Genomic DNA, 26650 nt, shown 5'->3' with positions numbered 1-26650 from the left:
ATCCAGGGAATTTCTGGTGGGAAATCATCCAGCCAGGAGCCCTGGCCCTCTCCACACTTTGGGCTCGTTCACAAGCAGACAACACAAAGGGAGCACTGGGACTGCACAGGAGAATGGGCAATGAGCTGCCCCAGGGTGGGTGGCAGCACCTTCCCAGCTGGAACTGCAGAGGGACAGAAACACAGCAAGAACCAGAGAAAAGGAAAAGCCAGGCCCTCCCAGTGCCCCTCACACCCTGATGGAGGATCCAGAGCTTTTTGGGGGCTCCTCAGGGTGGGGGGCTGAGCTTGGCTGCACAACCACCCCCACTCCTGACAAACCCTGCAGCAGGGGCAGAAAATCCCCTCATTCCAAGTGCCAAGGTCCTGCTCGAGCAACAGCTGGAGCAGGAGCTTAAAATGTTCCTCATGCTCAGATTTGGAGGCCCTGGAGCAAGAATTTGAGGGAAATCCAATTCATCCTCCTGCTCAACACATCAGGGCACAGCAGCAGCTGTAGGGAAGCACTGTCAGAGAGAGGAGGATGATGAGGGCCAGGCAGGGGAGCCTGGCACAGGGCTCGGAGACAGGAATACACTGAGATCAGCAGATGTCACATCAACAGCTGTGAGGGAAATGCCTCTTCTAGGATGAAATATCTGCCATGGAGTGGAACTGGGGTGTGACACCACAATGTGGTGATTTCCATGTTCCCACCTGGAGTTGTGTCCAACTCTGGGGACCCCAGGCCAGAGGAGCCACGGAGATGCTGCCAGGGCTGGAGCCCCTCTGCTCTGAGCCAGCCTGGCACAGCTGGGCCTGCTCACCTGGACAGGAGAAGGCTCCAGGGACACCTCAGAGCCCCTTTTGGGGCCTGAAGGGGCTCCAAGAGAGCTGCAGAGGGACTGGGGACAAGGCCTGCAGGGACAGGACACAGGGAATGGCTCCCACTGCCACAGGGCAGGGCTGGGTGGGAGATTGGGAATCAGGAATTGTGGAATCCATCCCTGGAATGGATTTCCCAGAGCAGCTATGGCTGCCCCTGGATCCCTGGCAGTGCCCAAGGCCAGGCTGGGCAGGGCTTGGAGCAACCTGAAGGTGTCCCTGCCATGGCACTGGATGGACTTTGAGGTCCCTTCCAACCCAAACCATCCTGGGATTCTCTGAACATGTCAAGATATTTCGGCCCAAATATTGCAAGATGAACAAAAGCAGCACCACCCAAGCAAGAGGCTTCTCAGGCTGGACAGGGCCTGGAGCAGCCTGGGACAGTGGGAGGTGTCCCTGCCATGGCAGGGGTGGCACTGGATGGGATTTAAGGTCCCTTCCAGCACAAACATTCTGGGATTCTGTGATAGCTTTGGAAGAACATTTTGGGCAATAAATTCAGCCACATCCTAAAAGGATTCAGCTCACCTTCACTGTCCAAGCCCAGTTACTCCAGGGGTAAGAGTCTCCTTCCAGGCAGTAACTGGGGAAAGCAGACACCAGCACTGCCAGGGCTCTCTGCACTATGGAAAGGCCACAAAAATGACCCCAGTGCTTGGGAAATGGAACCTTCCACACCTCTGCTCTCCAGTCCTTACAAGATGGGAACAATGGCAGCACCTTTGGTCAAAGCTGCATCTCTAAGAGTACAAACCACAAGAAGCCACTCACAGCAGCCCCCAGCACAGAGGATGAGCCTCATCCCTCAATGTGCTGTTCTTTCACAGAGAAAACAACATGCAGTGGGAGACTTTGGAGGAACACAGAGATTTTGCCATTTCCCTCTGCCAGATAACTCTGGTTACCTAGGAACAGACACTTCTCTGCTGCGGCCAGTTCTCCTCATCAAGCACAGGATGAGCATTTATTGTCTTGTGATCAGGAGAAAAACACAAAACAAAACCCAGAGCTCCACAGGTGACACGAAACATCACACACAGACACGGCACGTGACGCCCGACCACACCAGGAGCCAGGGCCGGGTTAATGGTGTTAAGAACTTTTAGAAATCTAATAATGTAAACATTTAAAAACATACAGAGGAGTCCAAAACAAAGAAAAAAATAAAAAAAATTAAGCCAGTTGTTCAGGCAGCGTGTTGGACTTTCTGGAATTACAGTTTCTGGCATTGAAGAGGAGGGAGGGGGTGGGATGGAGGTCCCACCTGGAGGTGCATTGATCTCCACAGGGATCTCAGGCAGTGCAGCCTAACAGGGTGTGAGTTTGGTGTCCAGCTCCAACCATTGTGGTGGGCAGGCTCCCAGGCACCCCCTCTCCTTGCAGCAAACATTTCCAGTGTGGCTGAGGGTGGGTGCTTCAACACAGCCCCCAGATTCTCCAAGGGGAAAATCCCAAAGAGAAGAAGGATGTGGAGTCTCCACCAACACTTCTCCTCTTGGCTCCTTCAAAACCTCCAACTTGACACACTGAAATGGAGCAGGTATCAAATGGTTTTGAGGAGTTTTGGCAAAGGGCAGGACTGAGGGACATGTCCTGGCTCCCAGGTGTGGCCAATGGCACCTTCAGCCCTCACCTCCTGGTGCATCCATCGTATTTCCAGGGAGTCAACGCCAGGCAGTTCTTCCATCACTCCGATGGCAAGCAACAAAGAACACTTAAAATTACACTTGACACTAGACAAAGGCACCTAAGAGCTTCACAATGCCATCAGGTCATGTTCTGTTCACAAGGCTCCAAGAGCTCCTCCTGCCAAGCACATTGCACACTCTCCAGGAAAACCCCTGGTGTTGGGAGCACGTCCCAGAGCCAGTGCAGGGGGGTCAGTGTGGCTGTAAACGGAAATTTGGGGAAGTTTGGGGAAATCTGGGATGGTTTTTGCTTTGGCCCTGGTAACACAGGGGTCATGCAGACTCCAGGCTGTGCTTCCCTCATTATTTACAGTGTGACACAGGACAAGTTAACAGGGAAATTCTGCAGGGGCAAGCAGGAGCTCTCCTCTGTGAGCCGTGATTTCATTAGATAAGGCACATGTAGAGAAAATATTTCAAAAGATCACTTGCAAATCAATTCCACCTAGCTAGTACCATGTCCCTGTCCCTTTCCAGGAGCCAGTTTTGTTTTCCAGTTGCTTAGTGTGAATTTGGGAATTTGGAATAACCCCATCAACAGCCTGCTAAGGCAGCAGGCTCTGGGTCTGATCCCCAGGGTGCCCAACCCCTCCTTGGTCTCCCAAATGGAGCACTTTGTATATTGGCCAAAACTTTGAGAGCCAAAGACTTGGAACACTCACTCCCTATAAAAAAATTGGGAACTGACCTCCCAGTTTGGACAGGTTTTAAAAAATTCACAGCAGGCTGAGGGGGAAGAGGAAACTGCAGCCTTTGCTGCCTGGGTCGCTGTAGGACACAGGGAATTGGATGGCTCAGGCACAGAATGGAGATGAATGACAAGGTGGAGGATAACCTCAGGGAAAACAATCCCTCTCAACAGCTTCATCCTCCCTTCAGCTGATGGCTGGAGAAAGGCAGGAATCTCTCTGATGGAAATCCTGCCAGCCAACAGCAGCCATGAGGACTAACAAGCTTCCCTTCATCTCCCAGACCCCACTGTAATATCTGGAGTTCAGCTACACCAGCAGCAGGCAGAATTAAACTATTCATTGTAACAGAAGCATTTTCAAACCACACTGGGGCTCCAGCACTGAGATCAATCATTATTTTGCATCCAGCACTAAACCTGGCTGGAAGTTTCATGGTGGGGAAATCTCGTGCTGAGCCCCTGTACCAGGGTGAGCATCACCAAGGCCCAGTGCCAGCTCTGCACTGGTTTCCACTGAGCTTTGATTCAGGCTTGAGCAAGCAATCATGGATCTAAGGAGATGAATCTGCACCTTTGGAACACACAGATCCAGCAAGAGCTTTTGGCAGCAGGGAAAGCAAGAGCTGCAGCATCACAACAGTCTGAGCCAGGCAAGGAGGACTTGTGGGGTTTCCCATCCGAGGACTCACCCAGGGCACCTCTGTTACCTGCAGGGTCCTCCCACGGAGGGTGGAGCTTTCACAAATCACTTCAGCCTCACCAGTACCAAATAATTTAAGTGCTGCATTTCCCTTAGAGTGAAAATTTCCACATTATTCATCCAGGAGAGTAAACACCAGTTGCTCTGATTGCTTTTGCTACAGAAGGTGTGGTGCTGTGCTGGGCATTCCATGGGAGCTGAGCAGGAGCAGGGGCAGCTGTGGGAGTGTTGCCATCGTGGGGAAGCTGAGCCTTTTCCAGGGATTCTCAGGAGAGGATTCCCTCAAGCAAAGGCAGTGAAGGGTTTGTTCTCAGTCTGCAACGAGGCAAATACTGGTGACTCAAGGCAAACAAAAAGCTTTCTGCCATGGCCATGCAGTGCAGTGGAAGAGGGAAGGGCTGAGAGCAGGCTATTCCTCAGGGATCAGGAGACAAGAACCAGGAAGCTCCTCGAGATGAGTGGGGTGCTTGGGGGGGAATGCAAATGATCTTTTCCAAGAAGAATAAAAAGACCAAAAAAGGAGAGACTCCAGGCAGTTTGCAGCTGTTGCTGCTTAAGGCCATTGGTTTGCAGAGGGGTAGTTGGGCACTGTGGGATACTCTGGCAGGCTGTTCCCAGAAAAATTGCTGTACTGGGCCTCCCTGCTGGGAGGGTTCCTCCATGCGCCGCTGTTCCACTCATCTTGAGCCTTCTGGAAGCTTCCACCAGCCCCTCGGTAGATTTTGTGTACCTAAGGGATAAAAGGGAGGACAAGAGGAGGGTCAGCACCAGGAGCCCAGAGCTGAGCCCCTGCAGAGCCACCTGGAACAGGATTTGTTCCTGTCTCTGTGAAGAGCTGCATTTCTGAGGAACAGAGCACAGAAAATGCAGTAATGCAGTGAAGAGAGGTGCAGAGAGAGAATATCAACCCCAAACTTGAACACCTTCCAGCAGCATGGCCAGAATTCAGGTGGGGATCCCACAGCAAGGCAGCCAGCCCAGGCCAGGGGGTGGAAACCTCTCCAGCAGAGTCCAACACCACTGCTGCCACTCTGTTCTCCCTGCCTGCCACACCTTTCCAGAGAGTCCTACTACAAATCCTTGTTTCTGCAGAGACACGATTCTCACTCTGCCACCCGGTCCCTACTGCAGATGCTTCACCATTGACCATCCCAAGGAGCAACAAATCATGGAATCACAGGATTGCTGAGGCTGGGGAAGACCTCTAAGACCACCAAGTCCAACCATCAGCCCAGCTCCACCCTCATGTTCACCACTGACCCACGTCCCAGGGGCTACATCCACACATTTTTGGAACACTCCCATGGATGATGATTCCACCACTACCCTGGGCAGCCTGTTCCAACATTTTACAATTCTTTCTGTGAAAACAAATGTTTCCTAATATCCAATCCAAACTTCCCCCCTTCACAGAGCCCCAGGTTGCTCCACATGAAGCTTGCTTTGCATGACACAAAGCAACATCACCACATTGACACCGTGGCAATTTCCAGCCTGAGCTGTCCTGTGCTGTCTAGATTTGTCCTCCAGAAACTCTGAGAGACATCAACTGACTGCACTGTGCAACCTTTCAAAGCACTGATGGCTTGTGGTGGCTGCTGAACTGCCTCTTCACATTATTGTGATACACAGCAGGGATTCTCCAAGGCACAGAGAGATCTGAAGAATTCCAGAATGGTTTGGGATGGAAGGGACCTTAAAACTCATCTCATTCTGCTCCTGGACACCTTCCATGAGCAGATCTTACCCTTATAATGCAGATGAACATGGCAACTGCTGACATGGTGAACATGATGGCAGGGAACAGCATGAACACAGCAGCTGCCACGCTGGTGCTGAAGAAGGTGATGGCTGCCAACCATCCACTGCAAGAGATAGAAAAAGAGACAAAATAACATTATAATCTGCTTTTCTAAGTGTCCTTGTTATCAGAAAAATTGTTTAAGTGCTTAGAAGGGCCTGGCACAGGGTGCCCAGAGCAGCTGGGGCTGAGAGTGCCCAGGGTCAGGCTGGACAGGGTTTGGAGCAGCCTGGGATAGTGGAAGGTGTCCCTGCCATGGCAGGGGGTGGAATGGGATGGGATTTAAGGTCCTTTTCAACCCAAAGCATTCTCTGTTTCTGTGATTCATAACCCAGAAATTACAAGGCAGCTTTTAAGCTCCTGAAAACGAAATGAACAATGAAGACAATTGTCAGAATTCAATGCAGGTATCTCCCTGAGATCTCACCTCCCTTGCCAGCATCCCTCACTAATCCAGTGTGAGAGCTTTAAGGGACAGCCAGCTGCATGGATTTTGGGAAGAGAAGACATATTCCCAAGGTGCTTTTGGTTGTGCATCTAGAGACCAGAACTGGGATCAGGGAACACCAGGGTCCTGTGATTTACACTCCATCTCCATTCCTTTCCTGGCAAAAACCAGGTGAGACATCAGCAACTCTGAAACCAGAGTGTTAAATGGAGTGCCAGAACTTTCCATTAATTGTAGTTTCAGCAGGAATTGCTCTCAAGTCTCTGTAGACAGGAAGTTAAAATGCCAAACAATTATAACACAACCAGGGACAGACACTAACAAGCTCCCATTTATTTTAGGAGAACTCTCACAGTACTTCTCATAGGCCAACAATGAGTCACCACACTGAGCTCACCGTGTGCTGCCAGCACTGAGGGCAGTGCTGAGCCTGACACCGTAAATAAATGGTGAAAGAAATGGACACTGAGGGAAAAGGCTACAGAGAGCAACCAGGTGAAAATCACAGAATTATCTGGGTTGGAAGGGACCTTAAAGCCCAGCAGAACACATGGGCAGGGACACCTTCCCCTGGACCACATTGCTCCAAGTCCCATCCAACTTGGCTTTGATTTCTGCCCAACACAGCAATGAAACCCCAGTGGTGTGCTGTGACAGTGTTCACAGGGGTCTGAGGATGAGGGAAGAGATGAGGATCTGACTCCATGTTTCAGAAGGCTTGATTTATTATTTTATGATATATATTATATTACAACTATACTAAACAAATAGAAGAAAGGATTTCATCAGAAGGCTGGCTAAGAATAGAAAAAGAAGGAATCGTAACAAAGGTTTGTGGCTTGGACAGAGAGTCCAAGCCAGCTCACTGTGATTGGCCATTAATTAGAAACAACCACATGAGACCAATCACAGATCTACTTGTTGCATTCCATAGCAGCAGATAACCATTGTTTTTTTTTTTTTGTTCCTGAGGCCTCTCAGCTTCTCAGGAGAAAAAAAATCCTAAGGAAAGGATTTTTCATAAAATATCATGGCTACAGTGCACCCCAAGAGCAGATACAGCTATGCCACTGGGGAAACCAGAAAGCTTTTTCTTCTCCACCTTGTACAGGCTCCCATCAGCCTCTCCAAGCCCATGGGAGCAGCCACAGCCCAGAGCTGCTGGGACATCCCCACTTACCACGCTCCCCATCCGGAGAAGCCGATCGCCTGCAGGACCGTGAGGAGGAACTGAGCCCCAAAGATGAAGAAAAAGGCCATGAAATTAAAGGAACTGTCCGACCTGTGGAGGAAGAAAGGAGGTCAGGGGGGCACTGGCACCTTGTGCTGCTCCATGTCTGACCCCACCACCACATTCAAACCCTCCACAGTGGTGGCTCCAGAGCGTTCCCTCCATAGCTGTACTGGGAGGTTTCTCCCCTTCCCTGGCAGTGAGAGCACACAGCTCCATGACTCAGCAGCACAGATTGTCTCCTAATAATCTGGCTCTTGAAGTTGCCCTCCCCAAAGAATTGCATGTATGATGACACACAGGAGAGGCTGAGGGACACGAGTCTCCTACACAGAGAGTCTGAATCATTCTCTGACCGAATGTCAGCCCAGCCTGATACCTGCCCAGCTCTGCCCTGGCAAGGAGGCATGCAGGAGTCTGATGCTGGCAGGCAGAGCTTGTCCATACACTAGAAATGATCACTGAGCAGGAGAATTCCAGCTGGGAACGTCTCAGTGTCTGCTTGTCATCACGTTCCCACACCCATGGTAAACAATCCAGCACTGGGACATCACAGGAGGGAAAACAGCCATGAGAGAGGTGGGTGGTACCCTGGAAGCTGAGGCACACTTCCCATCTCTGCAGGCTCCCCATCCTCAGGTGGGGTCCTTGAGTTTATGCAGGTACAATAATTAGCATGAAAATGACCCCAAGCAAGAAGCTGACCAGAGACATTCACAGCCTCTGTCATGGGTGCACCTGGCACTGCCCTGCCCAAGTCTGGGCTCTGCCACAACACATCTTCATCCCATCAAACCAGCCACATCAGGCACATCTGAACTTCCTCAAACTATCATTTTTAATGATATAAATGATTCTCATACTCTAAGGAACTCAAAGGGACAATGATTTATCTACAGATCTACAAAAAACACTTCAGGTGCTTGTGAGGCAGTTTGGTACAAAGGGGATTTAAGAAAAGAGCTCCAATCACTGCCAGCTCCTCCTTAAACCCTGAAAGCATTTAAATGCTTATTATTATAATTATTTTTATTATGCTGATGGTTGTTAGTTTTATAATTCTAGCCCCTGATGCCTTGGGAGGAGATGAGGGAGGTGAGGCACGTTGAGAAGCCTCCAGCCACACCCACGCTGCTCAGAGCTGCCCGTGTTGGTCTGGTGTCTGTCACAGATGGTGGCTCTGGAAGATTTGTTATCCCTGAGTATCCTCACAATCCCACCCTTCAAACACCACCTCAGAGTATAGCATTGAGAAAGAAATACTTTAGGCAGGGCCTGCTGACTGTGGTGCCTGTCAGAATCCAATTAACAAGGATTAGGCTCGAGGCTGAGCCTTCAAACAGACTCTTGCAACTCCGACCTGAAGGGGCTGGAGGAGTCTTCATTTGAAAGGATCTGCAGGAATTAGTGAGGATACAGAGAAAAGGTGATTTCTCATCCAGCTTTCTGGTGCAGATTTGCTACAGCTTTGCCCTAGCACCAAAGCTCTGCAGCTAATTGAATTTGGGATGCAGTGGGATGAGGAAGGTTTTACAGAAGCATCCTCCCAGCACACGGTGCCAGCACTGAAGGGTGGCCTCCTCCAGGACAAGCAGGGCTGATTTTGCCTCTGCAATCACCACTTGTGATCCCTCCTCAGTGATTTCCAGCCCAGCTGCTGTCCCAGGGGATGATCCCTGGGCTCCCCACTCTGTCCCTGGGGTTGACTGAATCTTTTTTTAACTGCAAGTCTCTGCACAGAGTAACCTCAGGGACCTCTCAGCATTCACTGCATAAACACATCCAAACAATGTTCAAGGAATAATGAGAAACGGCCCTTGTGGAGCCTGGGGGAGGTCAGCAGGGAGGAGTAATTTTTCCCAGACTTTAGAATGGAAATTCCTCTTTGAACAGAGCTCCAGCACTTGGAGGCCCTGGGGCTTCTGAGCTCAGGATGGGGACAAACTCCAGCCCCACAGGGCAAGAGTTCAGAGCTGGGATTTTCACGTCATTTGGAAATTTGAGACAAATCCAACCCTTCTCTTTCCAGCAGAAATGACCCTCCCCTGTACTCCATGATGCCACTGCTGATTTAACAGTGTCCAGTGCTGTGGGCACACAAAGCATCAGCTCAGAAGAGCATTTAAAACAATTAGTTTATCATGGGCAAGACAGGACCCACCTGTCACCTCCCATTTCCATCAGCTGCTTTTGCTGTCATCCAAACCAGCTCATCACAGAGTCTGGTGAATAATCAAAATCCAGAGTATCCTACCAGGAACAGCTTTACCTTCAGAGGGCAAACCCCTGACTGGGGTGTGGTGGTGGCACTGGGCAGGCCCCTCCTTTCCCTGTGTCAGGCTGGGAACTGCTCAGGACCCTCCCGGCTCTGCCAGGCTTTACACATTAATGTTTGAGTGATGCCTCGTGGTCCACAGCAAATGCAAATGATTATTAATTAAAGCAAAAATGTAGGATGGCTTTAAATATTTGTGGAGTTTCAGAAGGACTGACTCCAGGGAACTGCTTTTATCTAAAAAGCTAAGCAGACAAGCTCTCAAGTAGCTGGAGACAGGAATCAGAAGAGTTCTCAAAAACTAATAATAGTCTTCCATCAAAATAAGCCTCGATGAAGCTTTACCAAATTAGTACCTATTTTAATGCTGCACTGAGATGAGGGTGCTGCTAAGTTTGAGATACTGAAGTAAAATATGAAGTTAACCCTCTTAGAAGTGCCAAACTTATGTGACCCTCACCTCCAACCTTATGGGACCCTCAGTCCTGTATCTAGCATTTAGAAATAGCCACATTCTTCTTCATTTTGAAAAGTAAACAAGACATTCAGACACGAGGTGCTGAACCAGGGAAACAAGCAGAGAATAACAACAATAACAATAGTAACCAGGGAAACAACCAGAGAATAATAAAAATAACAATAACAATCAGGGAAACTTGCAGAGGGAACTGCAGCAGCAGCACCTGCTGGGCTGGCACTCACCGAAAGGCTTTGTAGGCAGGTCGGAACCAGCAGATGTAACCACAGGGGCTGAAGAGGATGAGCCAGAGGATGGCCAGGCCAAAGTTGGCCCCAGAGCCTCCCCCAATCCACCAGGCCAGGCAGGAGATGAGGTTCACGGCCAGCGTGATGCAGTAAACTGGGGAGAGAGCACAGGAGAGAGCGTGGGCTGGGGCACTCCCAGGATTTTGGGAGAAAATTAAACAAAAGATAATGGCTGGAGATGTGTGAGGGGGGTGGGATGGAGCTCAGGGAAAGGTGCTGGGCACTGCCCAGGCTCCCCAGGGAATGGTCCCAAGGCTGCCACAGCTCCAGGAGCGTTTGGACCCCGCTCTCAGGGGTGCTCAGGGATTGTTGGGGTCTCCTGGTTAACACCAGGAGCTGCACTGATGGTCCTTGTGGATCCCTGCTAACTCAGGATAGCCCAGGACTCTATGAAGCCCCCAGGGTTGCAGTGGGAAGGGTCCCTGGGGCAGCAGTGCAGCTGCTCTGAGTGAGGTACAGGCTCCTGTGTGACCTGGGGCTGGGAGCACAGGAACAACCCTGCAGCACAGGGATGAGGGAATCTTTTACAACAAAGCATGGAGAGATTTGGGAGCAACTGATAAGACCAATACAAGACTCAGGCCAGTGTTATTATAATATATAATTGTGAGCGAGGTCTAATTTCCATTTATAGCAAAACCCCTTTGTGAGAGGAGAGGAGGGTGACCCTAGCCCTGCCCCTGCCTCTGAATGATTCTGTGCTTCTGGGGCTGCCTCAGGAGCTCTCTCTGAGCCAGCTCAGTGCCTTGCGGGCTCCCTTTGCTTCCCTGGGCCTCTGAGGAAGCCTGGATGTCAGCCTGGGGGCTTGGCAGTGCTGCCTTAAGCAAGGGGATAAACAAACTCCAATCAAGCTGAGAATATGGGACCACAGGGGTGGCTTAGAGGCCTTTTCACATCTCTGTTCCTGTCACTTGGATAAAAAGGAACAGTTGACAAAGGCCCTCAGGGCACAGCAGTGCTGCAGTAGGTAGCAGTGTATGAAGGGATGCTGCTCCCCATTTTCCTGGAGCTCACTTCCCTGGAAAGGGGGGTCAGCCCCAAGCCAGGGGCTCCCAGAGCTGTCCCTGCATCCCCCCAGGCTCTGCCAGGCTCAGAAAGGCCAATTTACAAACTCCTGTTTTGGAAAGCTGCTGGTGACTCTTCAAACCCTTTGTAGTAACCTGTATCAACAAGCACAGAGAAAGGAGAAGGTGAAGGTCCAAGCACCAAAGGGCCTCCAGCAGAGCCTGGAGATGAACTCATGGTGACACTGCACCTTGGCCTCAGCCATTCAGGCAAAACCAAACCCCTGAATTTCTCTTCACCTGTGTGTTCCAGATTACAATGCAAGATGTATTCCATTACCATCTGTATGGCAAATTATCTTTGTCAAGTGGGCAGTTTGCCTTATCTCTCTCTTTGAGTGACCACAATCACACCTCCCTCAGGAGGGGACATCTGCTGATAACAGCTATGGAATGTCACTGCATGACTGATAAGAACTACAGCATCCCATTGGGAGATGTGAGCCCAGTGGGAGGAGCCAAGCATTCCTGCCTGGATATAATCTGGAGATTCTGGAACACCAGCACGGCTTCTGCACTGGATTCCCCAGAGGAACAGCAGCTGCCTCTTCTCCAACTGGATCTTCAGAGGAAGAGACTGCACCTTTCTACAGGATCCCTGCTCCAGCAGAGCCACCCCTGACACTGCAGGAGGGCTGAGCCACAATTCCAATGGGACTGCTGCCAACAGCCTGACCCACAGGGTGTCAGGTTGGGTTCTGACTCTGTCAGTGTTGGTTTAGTTTACTGCATTGTTTATTTTATCCTTTTCTTTTCTTCCCTATTAAAGAACTGTTATTCCTGCTCCCATATTTTTGCCTGAGAGCCCTTTAATTTAAAATGTATAGCAATTCAGAGGGATGGGGAGGGTTTGCATTCTCCATTTCAGGGGAGGCTCCTGCCTTTCTTAGCAGACTCCTGCCTTTCAAACCGAGACACTGTGCCATGGGAATGTGTCCTGGCCATGCCCCATTCCACTCCCTGCTCATCTCTGCCTTGGTCTTCTGGGGCACTGACCCATCTGCCTGCACACAGCCTGGGGTCCTAAACAACTGCAAGGTTTTATGGTCACAAAATCACACTGACAACAGAGTCAGGGGAACAAAACCTACACCAGCTGCTACTTCTGACTTACACATGGCCTGAGAGTAAAATAAAACATTGTTTTACTGCAAAGAAAATGTCTTCTGAGTAGCCAGCAAAGCTGTGTACACAATGGTTTGGATGTGTCTTAGTGTTGGGGGGAAGAAAAGTAGTTACTTAAATTAATTAATTCTATGTATTTAAACTAACAGTTTGGAGATTCCCCATCCCTGGAAGTGTCCCAGGCCAGGCTGGACAGGGCTTGGAGCACCCTAGGACAGTGGGAGGTGTCCCTGCCATGGCAGGGGTGGCACTGGATGGGCTTTGAGGTCATTCTAACCCAAACCATTCTAGGATTCCATGAATCAATGATATTTCATTTACACACCAATTAGCTGTACTTCTCCAAATAATCATTTTCAGAAGCTATTTATTCTCCAAAAGTTACTTATTTTAAAACACCCAATAAAACAACACCAAGCCAGGGGCATCTGCAAAGTTTTAAGGAACTTTTGGCTCTCCCTGTGCCTCAGGTCAGTTTGTTCTCCAGCAGTGGGAGCTGTGGTACAACCTTCCCCAAACCTCCCTCCACCTTAATCCAGTGCTCACATCCAATTAAAGTAATGAGCAATCACCCTTCCAGCAATGACTTGTGTGTGTTTCTGCTTTTCCAAACTGCCCTTTCCTTGTTTAGCTCCTTCCCTTTACACATCTCTCTCCAAAAAAATCAGGGAGACCCCCAAAGGAAGAGCAGTGCAGATGGAAATGTGAAACTCCTGAGTGCAGGAGATGGAAATGTGAAACTCCTGGTGCAGATGGCAGCTCTCCTGGCCATGCCCAAATCCCTGGCTCTTCTCCAGGCTGCCATTAACTCGACTGAGGGACTCTTTGTTTTGGGAGAGGGGAGGACAAAGGAGGCTTTACAGCTTCCAGTGAATCTGGAGGGACAGGCAGTTTCTTCAGGCAAGAAAATTACAGAGCTCATTGCAGCAGCTCCACATAACCATAGAACAATGGAGCCATGGATTATGCCATTATTTATGCACACAAATCTCTCTCCTACACACATCCCGTGCATCTGGAATAAAAGCCACGGCACCAAATGCAGAGCTGGCAGCAAACAAGCTTTCCTTCAGTGAGAAGGGTAAAGAGGATGACAAGCATTTGGGGGGAAAAAAAAGATAAGCAAGGCAAAAAGATTGTTAATCTTGCAAAGCATTGCCTGTGGTTTCCTAGGCCTGCCACAGTGATTTCATTCCTTGCAGAAGAATGGTCAATGCTCATTCCTGGTTCCTCAATGGCTGAGGCAAACAACAGGAGCCCAGGGCCAGGAGCTCTGCTCACACAGGGTATCAGCACATCAGCAGCTGTGACAGGAGCAGCTCCCAACTCCAGTAGGATGGTTGGGGGGCTCTGGAGAGCTAGCATGCAGCCAGGAAATGCTGCTTCCATTGGGAAGGGAAATGGGGGATAAGAGGGAATTTTGGTCTCTCTAGAGCGAGGTGGGGAGCCAGGTGGCACATAAATGGGCCACATTTATTTTGTCTACAATTCTCCTGTTCCTCTTACTTTAGGAGAACTGGGAATTTCCTTAAGGTAGCTATTTTTGGGAGTTAAATGTGGTTTACAAAAAGGCTGGAGAGGGACTGGGGACAAGGCATTGAGGGACAAGACACAGGGAATGGCTCCCACTGCCAAAGGGCAGGGTTAGATGGGATATAAGGAAAGGATTCTTTCCTGGGAGGGTGGGCAGGCCCTGGCACAGGGTGCCCAGAGCAGCTGGGGCTGCCCCTGGATCCCTGGCAGTGCCCAAGGCCAGGCTGGGCAGGGCTGGGAGCAGCCTGGGACAGTGGGAGGTGTCCCTGCCATGGCAGGGGTGGCACTGGATGGGCTCTGAGGTCCCTTCCCACCCAAACCAGTCTGGAATTCTGTGATCATTTGACATTATTAAACACATCAAACACAGTCTGCTTTCTCCCTCAGATTAACTATTAGACTTTTCCAGCACTGTTACTCTCCTTTCTTCAAGATCCCTCAAGGATTCAAGGCACAGCAGCTTAAAATTCAGGTATAAAGTTATATTAGAGTATTCTAAGGGGGATCACTGCTCCTCATCAAAACTTTAAAGCACATTAACCATTGAGATCTATGGGGTTTTACTCCACAAATACCTTTTTCCAGCACAGGTGTTTTTATTCAACTTACAGATCCACACATGATAGATTCTCTTCACCAGGAACTGGTAATCGATGGGAATTTCATCAGCAAAATTCTGGTAGAAACATGGTTTCAGAGGGATGAACTTGGGGAGTGGTGGGAAGTTATTCACCTTTTCTGGAACACAGAACACAGATTTCAGCTGGGAGCAGAAATGTGTCATATCCTCCATACCTTCCCAACAGTGCTGCATGTTCATCCTCTCCTCAGATCACAAATAAATTGGTTTTCTTCCTCAGCAGTGGACAGGATATTTTGTTTTACTACACACAAGGCTGAGAGAGGGGAATAGGAATGAGAGGGGAGAATAGGAACAAGCTAATAAACATCTCATGGATTTAACACCTTTACACATCAGTGTGAAGTTGTGTGAAAAGTGCTGTAAGAAAAAAACCAACTTTAAATAAGCTCCAGGATGAGCTTCCTCAGGAAGGGGGAGGTGTCAGCAACATCTGGGGGAAACAGCTGCACTGAGGTGTTCAGTTACAACCCTTCAGAAATCCACAGCAAGAGGAAAGAAAGGCTGGGGAGTGTCCAGACAAGCAGATTTATCCTCAGCCACCAGCTCTGAGCATGTCCTGGCCATGGCTCAGGCCTCAGGACCTGCTGTGCTGGGACAATAAACAAGGGAGGCATCCCCAAAGTGGAATTGTGTATCCCGGTATCATCCAGTTCATGGGAATAAGTCAGAATTGGGGAGGAATTCCTGGAATTCCTGGCACAAGGTGCCCAGAGAAGCTGTGGCTGCCCCTGGATCCCTGGCAGTGCCCAAGGCCAGGCTGGGCAGGGTTTGGAGCAGCCTGGGACAGTGGGAGGTGTCCCTGCCATGGCTTTGAGGTCCCCTCCAACCCAAACCATTCTGTGATTCCATGATTCTGTGTCAGGGATGATCTTGTTTTGAAAACACACCAGATTTTTAATGGAAAAAGGGTATTCAAGTTTTTCCTGCAAGGTTAAGCCATAGGGGAAAAATAAAAGCAAAGAAAAAATGAAAAAGCTTTGCATTCAGAGACAATAAATCAGCAAATGCTGCCAAAAGCTATATGGTGAAGAAAACTCTACCTTGGGAAGAATTTCTGTTTTAAAATCAAGTCATTAAATGCCTGAATCCTCTGCTGCTGTCAGCTCCCAGCTTTGTCTGTGTGTGCTCCTACATGTTTGGGAATGTTTGCTCTTGCCTTGCAGAGCTGATTAAAGTTTGATTCCAGGGCATTGTGACTAATTGTCTCTAGCCTCCTTCAGCCTCAGTAAACAGAATTAAAAACAAGCAGAGGAAGAGATGAAGAATGTCCTGGGAAAACCTCCAAATGGCACAGGAGACAAGAGGAAATGTCTGAACAAGAACTGTCAGCACCAGAGTTCCCCTTCCCTCCCCATTATCTCCGGCTGAGGAGACATTTTGCAGGAGCAGCTCCTCAGCTCTGTTTGAAGGTTGGCAGGGAAGAGCCTGGAGCTGCAGCCAGGCTTGAGGAAGGAAAAAGGCTTTCCCTCATGCATATTTTCACACAGAAAATATGGTGAGAACGCCCACTGGGAATACATCAGAAGTAGCTCTGGAATAATGTCTGAAGTCACCAGCCCAATTTGACTTCTCCTGATAAAAACAAACATCAAGCCCCTCCTCATGCATCCCCCTCAAACCCATTTCACATTCATTCAGATGCCCTCCAAGCTGGTTTGAGTTACTGGTTAACACCACTGCTGACTCCATCCCATGCACAGCTGATGGCCCACGGATGCTTTCAAAGTCCACAGGAATTTGGACTCCTCTGCATTAATTTTTTGTTTGCTGTAAACACCTGATGGGTCCCTGCAGCCCAGAAAGGGATTTAACAATGCTGGATCAAGGGAAAGGGAGGGGACACAGCTTTTAAAGCTGAAAGGCCACGTCTCCAGGGAAGCCAGGAAGACCAAGATTAATCAAATGCATTAAAAGCAGATTCTCTAATTTATTTTTTTTTTCTGAGGGATGGGGAAACTTTTGTTCTGTCCCTCTTCAACAGCTGAAGCTGCAGATTGTTCCTTTGGTTCTGCTCTTTCCCATTTTCTGCCATGGACAGTAGAGCTGCTGCCAGCTCCCACGTGGTGGGGCCAAAACCAAGCAGCTACTGCAGTTTGTCATTTTTCAAGCTAATAAAATGGTTCAAACACCCCAGGATTGTTTGCTAGGTACACAAAGCTGGGGATTACACCTCTTCTCTGCTGCTGCCCAGCTGCTGCCCACCTCCTCCCACCCAGACACCCTGCAGTTGCCAGCTGTTCTGGGTTACTTCCGAGATCAGACAAAATAAATGACATGAAAATATCCCCTTTCATGTCTGACTGCAGAGCTTGGAGTGCTACAGTTCTCCCATCAAGGCTGGGATCAACACATCTGATAAGCAAATGCACCCCATGCTTTCAAAAACCAAACTGCATCACCCGTGAGCAGCAGCTGCAGGCAAATTCCAGACGTGTTTTTTTGAAAAAAGGTTGGAATTTTGTTACTAATTTCACTGCAAGTATAATTCAGATGGATTAATGTCAATAGCACAGCTAGGAACACTGTGGAAAACCTCTGGAAAGAAGGAATTATTCTCATGTACTTTGTTTTTGAATCAATTCCACCCTTATAAAACTTTTAAGCAAGTCACAGCTGAACCTGAGCAACATTTACCACCTGAGCAGGAACCTCAGGTGACAGAGCAGGCAGGACACAGCAGGAAAGTGAATGTGACCAAGGCAAGAGAAGTAACTGAAGAGCTTTAGGGATCACCAAGGTCTTGGGAAGGGACACAGGTCACATTCCTGACATGTTACAGCCACCACAGCATCATGAACAACCCTGAAACCACTCTCCCTGCTGGCTGCACCTGAGGTGCTCTTACCTGCCATTTCTAATACTTGTGTTCCCTGGTGAGGTTTCAGACAGAGCAATAGATCTGTTGGAGAAAGAAAATCAGGTCAGCACATGGCACTAAGCAGCACCCAGAGAAACCCCTGGAACTGGGAATGTTCCAGTGTGTGACAAACACGAGCCCAGGGCTCCCACTCGTGTCCATCACCCAGAGGAGGAAGGCTGGAGCCTCCCTAAAAGGATCCTGATTTCTCCTTGTGCAGGGGAAGATCTGTGTCCCAGATTGCAAGGCAAGATGTAATTTATTACCATCTGGATGGCAGTTGTCTTTGGTTGTCACAGACATCTTTTATGAAAAATCTTTTCTTTAAGATTTTTCCTCCTGAGAATCTAAGAGGCCTCAGGAACAAAATGTAAACAATGATTATCTGCTGCTGTGGAATGCAACAGGTGCATCTGGGATTGGTCTCATGTTAGATGTTTGTAATTAATGGCCAATCACAGTCAGCTGGCTCAGGCTCTCTGAGACAGAAGCCTTTGTTATCATGCATTCTTTTGCTATTCTTAGCTAGCCTTCTGATGAAATCTTTTATTCTATTTTTTTAGTATAGTTTTAATATAATATATATTATAAAATAATAAATCAAGCCTTCTGAAACATGGAGTCAGATCCTCATCTCTTCCCTCATCCTCAGACCCCTGTGAACACTGTCACATTTTGTCAAGTGGGCAGTTTGCCTTATCTCTCTCTTTGAGTGACCACAATCACTCCTCTCTCAGGAGGGGACATCTGCTGATAACAGCTATTGAATGTCACTGCATGGCTGATAATAGCTACAGCATCCCATTGGGAGATGGGAGCCCAGAGGGAGGAGCCAAGCATTCCTGCCTGGATATAATCTGGAGATTCTGGAACACCAGCACGGCTTCTGCACTGGATTCCCCAGAGGAACAGCAGCTGCCTCTTCTCCCACTGGAGCTTCAGAGGAAAACTACACCCTTTTCTACAGGATCCCTGCTCCAGCAGAGCCACCCCTGACACTGCAGGAGGGCTGCAGCCACAATTCCAATGGGACTGCTGCCAACAGCCTGACCCACAGGGTGTCAGGTTGGGTTCTGACTCTGGCAGTGCTGTTCTAGTGCACTGCATTGTTTATTTTATCCTTTTATTTTCTTCCCTATTAAAGAACTGTTATTTCTTTTACCTGAGAGCCCCTTAATTTAAAATTTATAGCAATTCAGAGGGATGGGGAGGGTTTACATTCTCCATTTCAGGGGAGGCTCCTGCCTTCCTTAGCAGGCACCTGTCTGTCCAAACTGAGACACTCTGGCAGCAAACAAAAGTGTCCCTGGCACCCCCTGGCAAAGGCTGAGGATGCCCAAGGAGCCCCTGCCAGAACACCTGCAGCTCCCAGGGCAGGCAGAGTACCCAGCAGAGCTCATACAATGGAAGAGAAATGTGCAGAGCTCACCAGACTTAATGCCTCATTTAGGTGCTGAGATGATTTGTTGGCTCCTGGCTCTCTGTGGTGCTTCCCAACTCCTGGAACAAACAGATAATCCCTGTTAGCTGGGCACTAAACTCCTGCTTAACAAAAAAATAATCAGCTGGAACCAAACTCATCACCCCTTGTTATTTTAGAAATCCTGCACAAATGCAGATTCATTCTTCCTGTTACCACACTGAGCGTGGCTGTAGCTCTGGCAGAAGCCAATCCTGGGAAGTTTACCCAGCATGAGCTGTGTTGCTGATTTTGGCAGAGCTGATCCCACAGAAGAAATACACAGAGAGGTCTTTGCTGAGTTTTAATTCCACCCCTTCTTCCTTAAGGATAAAAACACCATGTGTCCCTACCTGCAAATCCCAGAATGGAAACACAGAGCACACAAAGCAACCCTGCAAACCAGCACTGTGGAGTCTGACAGAAATTAAGGCAGTCTAGACTAAAATCTGCCCCTAAAACACCACAGAAACTGCAGCAGCAGTGGGGTCAGATCAGCCATGCTGTACACAAATCCCTCAGGATTTACAGCAGCTGGTTCTGCTGCACCTCAGTGCTGTGCTCAGGTAAAGTCTGGAGGCTGCACTGGCACAGCTCTTTTTCTTTTCCCTTTTCTTTTCTTTTCTTTTCTTTTCTTTTCTTTTCTTTTCTTTTCTTTTCTTTTCTTTTCTTTTCTTTTCTTTTCTTTTCTTTTCTTTTCTTTTCTTTTCTTTTCTTTTCTTTTCTTTTCTTTTCTGCTACTCTAACCTAGCCTGTGGAGACAACAGCACCTGGGACTGTACCACAGCCTGCTCTTCCTCTGCAGAGATGTACAAGCTTAAATATGCTTGCACAGAGGAGAATATATTATTTTCCTTGCCAGTCTCTAGGAAGCCCTAGTGTGGCGACAGGAGGCTCTGTCCCCATCCCTGTCACAGCTGAGGCCTAAAGGCTGTCCCTCAACACTGCCCAACAGCATTTTGTAACTGGGAGCCTTTTCCTTTGCATTTTTCAGATGTGTGAATAGAAAACAAATGAGGAAGATGGTTAAGAACACCATTAAAACTTCACCTCTCCCTTCTGCAGCTGCTCCCAGTTGAGATCTGGGAATTTCAAGAGGAGAACAAATGGCCCATGAACACTAAAGCATTAAGAGAGAGGAATCCATTACTGAAGAATGAGCCTGCAAATAATCCTCTTCTTCTTCTTCAGAGGATTATTTAGCTGATGCACTTCAGTGTTGGTGTCCTACAGCTGCACAGAGGTGTTTGTCCACTGGACAAGGATCAGAAGCAAAGACTGAGGGGGACATTCCTGCCTTGACAGACCAGACAATGGGTTTCCTGTAAGGCCAAACAATGGTTTTCCTGTGCTCTCCTCTCAAGGAGACCTGTGGTAATCTGGAGAGGTTTTAACTCAAATAAATAAATAAAACCTCCAGATAAAGCAGCAATCTGGTGAAGCACCCCCTTGCATAGAAAGATGTGGTTTGGACCCACAAAGCAGCATTAAGAACAATTCTTTCAGCAAGGATAAGCACACATGGCCATGTTTTACCCTGAGTAATCCCTTCCTGAGATGTGCTGACCTTCCCAGCTTCTGCTAAAAGGATAGGGACCTTCTTCCCAAGAATTTCATCCCAATATCCAATCTAACCCTGCCCTCTGTCAGTTTGAAGCCATTCCCCCTTGTCCCTTAACTGCACCCTCCTATAAACAGTCCCTCTCCAACGCATAAATCAGATCCCTATTCACCTGGATATTTTCAGTTTAACTGGGAATAGGTGAAGTCCAAAACCCTGCACCCACTGCAGAGATTTTCCTCATCTATAACTCACTGCTTGTGGAGGGAGGAAAATCCCACACACGCTAAGGAAACTCTGGTGTCAAGTGAACTTCCTTTTTCCACCACGCTCATCCATGGTCAATGAATAACTCTGAAGTTCACAGTCCAATGCACATGACTCAGGAGTCCACTGGAGACACTTGGAGCTTTTCTTCACCAGGATCTCACAGACAAAATGCCCTGTGTCAGGTCCAGGGACACCACTTCCCTCTCAAACCACGACACAAACACCAGCAGTGCTGTTTGTCCGGGCAGACAACAAAATTCCCTTGAATGTGACTGCAGAGTGAAACACTGCACCACCTCAGATTAGGGAAAACTTTGTGAAGGAATTCCTGTGGGGATCTGCCTTGAGGCACACTTTGAGTATCACAGAATCCTGAAATATCCTGAGCTGGAAGGGACCCACAGGGGTCATTGATCCCAGCCCCTGTCCCAGCACAGCCACCCCAAAAACCCCGCCCTGAGCAGCCTTGGGAGCTCCTGGATGTGGCACTGGGTGCCAGGGTTTAGTTGAGGTGTTGGGGCTGGGTTGGACTTCATGATCTTGGGGGTCTCTTCCAACCCAGTGATTCTGTGAATTCTGTGATTCTGTTGTCCAAATGCTCCTGCAGCTCTGGCAGCCTTGGCACCATTCCCTGGGCAGCCTGGGCAGTGCCCAGCAGCCTCGGGGGGCAGAACCTTGCCCTGAGCTCCATGCCAAGGCCTGGCACAGCTGCAGCCCTTGCTGGGCTCCTGTCCCTGTGCCAGAGCAGAGCTCAGCCCCTGCCCCTGTGCCTGCCCTGGGGAGGAGCTGCAGCCCCCGAGGAGCCTCCCCTCAGTCTCCTGGGCTGCAGCTGAACGAGCCAAGTGCCCTCAGCTGCTCCTCAGCCCTTCCCCAGCTCCGTGTCCCTCCTCTGGGCACTCTCCAACAGCTTTGGGTCCTTCTGATCTCGTGGAGCCCAAAGTGCCCCCAGCACTGGAGCTGAGGCTGCCCCAGGGCAGAGCAGAGTGGGACAATCCCTCCCTGGGCCTGGTGCCCCCAGCACAGGGTGGCCCTTGGGGCTGCCAGGACCCAGCAGTGACTCAGATCCAACTTGCACTGACCAGGACCCCCAGGGCCCTTCCCAGGGCGCTGCTCTCCAGCCCCTCATCCCCAGTCTGTCCCTGCATCCAGGGCTGCCCCATCCCAGGGCAGGATCTGACACTTGCTCTTGTCACTTGTCACATGGCTGGGGCTGCTCAGCCCCCATTTGTCAGGGACTCTCTGTGGGGCCTCTCTGCCTTCCAGGGGGTCAGCAGCTCCTCCTAATTTGGTATCCCCAGCAAACTTACAAACTCCTCAGTAAAAGTTTATTTCTCCCTGCTGTTTTCTCCACTACCACAGAAAGGTGGCAGAGAACAAGCAAAGGCCAGGCCAGAAGACGAGCAGTGACAGGGAGGTGGGAGAGCTGAATTCATTCCTGTTTTGCCATGAACCCACCAAGGACCTGCAGCATGTCCCCAAGACCAGATTCACAAGACACTGGCTCCTCTCGTGCCCTGCAGATGTCCCAGCCAAACCCAGAAGAACCCAATTTCCCAAACTTTCAATCCAACAGATCCCCCAGTTTCTGAGTCCTTGCTTTAGGCTATTTTCTGTACTGCCTTTGTATTTTCATTCTGATTTGATGACTCTGCTCCCAGGGAACAAGAGACAGGACAAGAGGAAATGGCCTCAAGTTGTGCCAGGGCAGGCTCAGGTTGGACATCAGGAGGAATTTCTCCATGGAAAGGGTGGTCAGAGGGGGCAGGGGCTGCCCAGGGAGGTCTGGAGTCTCCATCCCTGGAGGTGTCCAAGGAAGGACAGTGCAATGGGATGGGGACAAGGTGGGGATGGGGCACAGGATGGACTTGATGACCTTGGAGGCCTTTTCCATCTTTAAGGACTCTGATGCAGCAAGGCCAAGAGCTTCCACACAATCCTCACTCCAGGTACAGGAGCTTCCACACAATCCTCACTCCAGGTACAGGAGCTTCCACACAATCCTCACTCCAGGTACAGGAGCTTCCACACAATCCTCACTCCAGGTACAGGAGATTCCACACAATCCTCACTCCAGGTACAGGAGCTTCCACACAATCCTGACTCCAAGGTTTCACCCAGAGCATTTCCCAAGAGCACCCAGAGGGGCAGGGCCCCAGCACAGAGCAGAGCTGCCCACACTCCCTCATCAGCAGGGATTTAACGATGGGAACATGAGCAGAATGAGGAACCTGGGCACAACACACAATCCTGACAGTGGTTCAAGCTGAGCCTTTGGGGGGACCATCAGCCTACCAGGCTTTCAGATCCCACCCTGAGCCAGCAGACCCCAGACCTTTGAGAGGAGCCTAAAAGGAACAAGACCCCCACAGGAATCCCAAAGATTTGGGTTTGAAATCCCCCAGCTCAGCAGAGAATCAGCGCAGCCTCTGCTGCTCCCAACACAAGCTAACACCTTTCTCATGATCCCTCCAGTTGAATTTAAAGAGAAAATGGTGGCTCTGCACTGGTTTTGAGATAAAAGGCTGGGTTTGAGCCTCTTCCAGACGCCCAGCTCTCACCAGGAACTTCCCAGAGAGCCCAAGGCAGCAGCAGCCACTCCAAAACAATCAGCTCAGCACTATAAACCCAGAGCTGACACAGCCTGGCTCCGGCAGGGCTTCCTCTCCCTGACACACCCCCAGCCCTCCCAGGGTGGGACACTGTCCCTGCAGTGACACAGCCAGCCAGAAAATAACTCCAAAATCCACCCAGCACAACCAGGGAGAATGGGGAAACTATGGCAGCAGTGTCCTGAGAAAAGGAGCAGGGACAGTGAAATTACAAGGGTTATCCCACTCCCATGTCATTCCAGCAGGCTCCTGGGGATTCCCAGCTGTACAGGGGCTTCTGCTGCCCCATCTCCCCCATCCTGGAGCTGAGGGCACAGCAGATGTGGAAGCAATTCCCCTCAGGGCTCCCCCAGCCTGTTTACACAGCCCTGTGCTGCCTCAGCGGGTGAGCAGGAGCCTTAATTTGCCTATGCAAAACCCACAGCAGACAAATATTGATTTTGGTACAACCACGTCCAGAAGTGAAGCGTGGCTGCTCAGGAACAGATGCTCAGATGGCTCAAGAAAACAGAAAACACAAAAACACCCAGAAACAAGAGGTGGAACAGGCTTAGGAACACCAGGCTGTTCCACCCCTTGTCACCTGCTCACACTGGCCTCACTCAGAAGAACTGGACTGCAGACAGCAGCAAAAATATTAAATAGCTCAGAAAAACTGAAATGCAGATAAATCATTCCACCAATCGCTTAATTTCTAACCCACTGCTCTCTTCATCACAGAGTTTCTTGAGAGAGTTACAAAACGCTGAGATTAGAAACAAGAAGGGGGAAATCAGAAGGGGAAATAAAACTACGACATGCAGGTGCTGTCTGTCGAGGGCAACACACACATCTGCGGTACCCGAGCCACAGAGAGCAGCGAGGTTCACCCTCACAACCCCTGGAGGAGTCACGAACTGCCCCGGCGGCTGTGTCCCCGCTGTGTCCCCGCTGTGTCCCCCTGTGTCCCCGGGGCCAAGCCGGGAACAGAGGCGATTCCCGAGAGGCGATTCCGAGAGCACCGGGCAGCGGACGGAGCCGGCAGCCCCCGGGGAGGGCACACGGGACGCGGCTCCTCCCGCCCGCTGCCCCCGATCGCGGCTCCCAGCGGGGCTGCCCCCGATCCCTCCCCGCTCGGGCTGGCCCCGATTCCCCCTCACAGCCGGCCCGGCTCGTCCCCCCGGAGCTGTCCCCGATCCCGCCCCCGGAGCTGCCCCGGGACCCCTCCCCGGGCTGAGGGAGGGTCACCGCCACCCCTCGCCCCGAGACCCCTCCCGGCCCTCAGCTCCCCTCAGCTCCCGGTCCCCCGCCGCTGCTCCCTTCATCCCTCAGCTCCCCCTCCCTCGGCAATCCCCCGACCCTCAGCTCCCCCTCCCGGCCCCCGGTTCCCCCCAGCCGCGGTCCCCCTCCCCGAGCCCCGTCCCCTCCATCCCTCCGCCCATGTCGCCCCCCGCCCGCCCGCTGCCCCCGGCCCGATCCCCCCGCGCCCACCTCAGCGAGCGCCCGGTTCCGATCCCCCCGGGCCGCCGCGGGGCGCGCTGGGAAACAGAGTCCCGCCAGTAACCGCCGCCGCTGCGCGCCGCGCGCTGAGAACTACAACTCCCGGCGTGCATTGCGACGCACACCCACCGCTATCATGTGAGGGGCAGGGCGGAGGGGAGGAGTGGTGGCGCGAGACGGCAGCCGGGAGGGTCAGAATTGTGCGAAGTACCGGGAGCGACCCCGGGGCCGGGACATGGCCGGGGAACGGGAATGGTCACCGGGAGGAGAGAGGGATCCAGGGACACCTCAGAGCCCCTGCAGAGGGCCTGGGGACAAGGCCTGCAGGGACAGGACACAGGGAATGGCTCCCACTGCCACAGGGCAGGGCTGGGTGGGAGACTGGGAATCAGGAATTGTGGAATCCATCCCTGGAATGGATTTCCCAGAGCAGCTGGGGCTGCCCCTGGATCCCTGGCAGTGCCCAAGGCCAGGCTGGGCAGGGCTGGGAGCAGCCTGGGACAGTGGGAGGTGTCCCTGCCATGGCAGGGGTGGCACTGGGTGGGCTTTGAGGTCCCTCCCAACACAAACCAGTCTGGAATTCTATGATCATTTGACATTAATAAAGATATCAAACATGGTCTGCTTTCTCCTTCAGATTTAGCTTCAGAGTGCTCTTCCAGCACTGTTACCCTCCTTTCTTCAAGATCATTCAAGGCACAGCAGCTTAAAATTCAGGTATAAAGTTATATTAGATGAGATTTAAGGTCCCTTCCTGTGAAAAATCCATATTTTATGATTGGCTTTTTGCAAATATTAAAATGAATATTATAAGTGTTGTGTTAGAAAGTGATGCTGTATTACTTCTCTTAAGTAGTGTGTTAAATATAGTTTTAGGTTATAACAAAATGTTAAAGTAGGAACTATGCTATGTAGGAGACTTTTTTTCTAAAGAAAGGACTTGCACTGAGATAGCAGCCACAGGACACCTGAATCTTTCAGAAAAAGAGAATTTATTGCTCCATTATCAGGAGAAACGAACTTCTTCCTGCCTTGCTCAGCTGTGACAACACCGTCAGAATTCAGAGGAAGAAGCTGACACTGACCAGACAGAATCCTGTGTTTGAATGGAATTTATGCATCATGTATGAGATGTATGAATATGCAACAGGTTATTGTTTTTAAGGGTTAATCCTCTGTTAACTGTCCTGTTTTGGGCTCGTGTTGCCCAGAAAGGGTACCTGGACTGTCTGTAACTTTTTTTTCTATTGTCTCATATTGTCCTAATTAAAATTGTACAAAATTATTTTACTCTAAATATATTGCTATTTTTATAACCATTTTATTACTATTAAACTTTTAAAATTTTAGAAAAACAAAAACACTTCCAACCCAAACCATTCTGGGATTCTGGTACAGCTTGGTCCCAAGAGCACAGAAGAAATTAAATTTTTTCCAGTTAAAGACCTTGAAGGATTCATTTTCAGTCTCACTCTTTGCTAAAATGTAAAATCGTTATTCCCAACATTATTAACAGTATTGTTTGTGGGATTTTTTACTTTACTTTTTTTTTTTTTTTTTTACTTTTTTTTTACTTCATAGAACA

At 50.0% G+C, this 26650-nt stretch overlaps 1 protein-coding gene across 1 annotated transcript; it reads right to left on the bottom strand.

Moving 5' to 3' along the window:
- Positions 1 to 1802: 1802 nt before the first annotated feature.
- On the bottom strand, positions 1803 to 25090 carry SCAMP4 (secretory carrier membrane protein 4). Its single transcript, XM_059489860.1, has 8 exons — positions 25057 to 25090; positions 19117 to 19187; positions 17676 to 17729; positions 14797 to 14925; positions 10403 to 10559; positions 7375 to 7476; positions 5693 to 5810; positions 1803 to 4675 (listed from the first exon to the last, which is right to left on the bottom strand). The coding sequence occupies exons 3-8, from the start codon at positions 17680 to 17682 to the stop codon at positions 4499 to 4501; spliced, it is 690 nt and encodes a 229-aa protein (XP_059345843.1). The 5' UTR covers positions 17683 to 17729; positions 19117 to 19187; positions 25057 to 25090; the 3' UTR covers positions 1803 to 4498.
- Positions 25091 to 26650: the final 1560 nt, after the last annotated feature.

The sequence above is a fragment of the Ammospiza nelsoni genome, chromosome 27 (genome assembly GCF_027579445.1).
Source record: "Ammospiza nelsoni isolate bAmmNel1 chromosome 27, bAmmNel1.pri, whole genome shotgun sequence".
Lineage (NCBI taxonomy): Eukaryota > Metazoa > Chordata > Aves > Passeriformes > Passerellidae > Ammospiza > Ammospiza nelsoni.
Note: the sequence above shows the minus strand (reverse complement) of the source record. Positions and strands in the feature narration are given on the sequence as shown.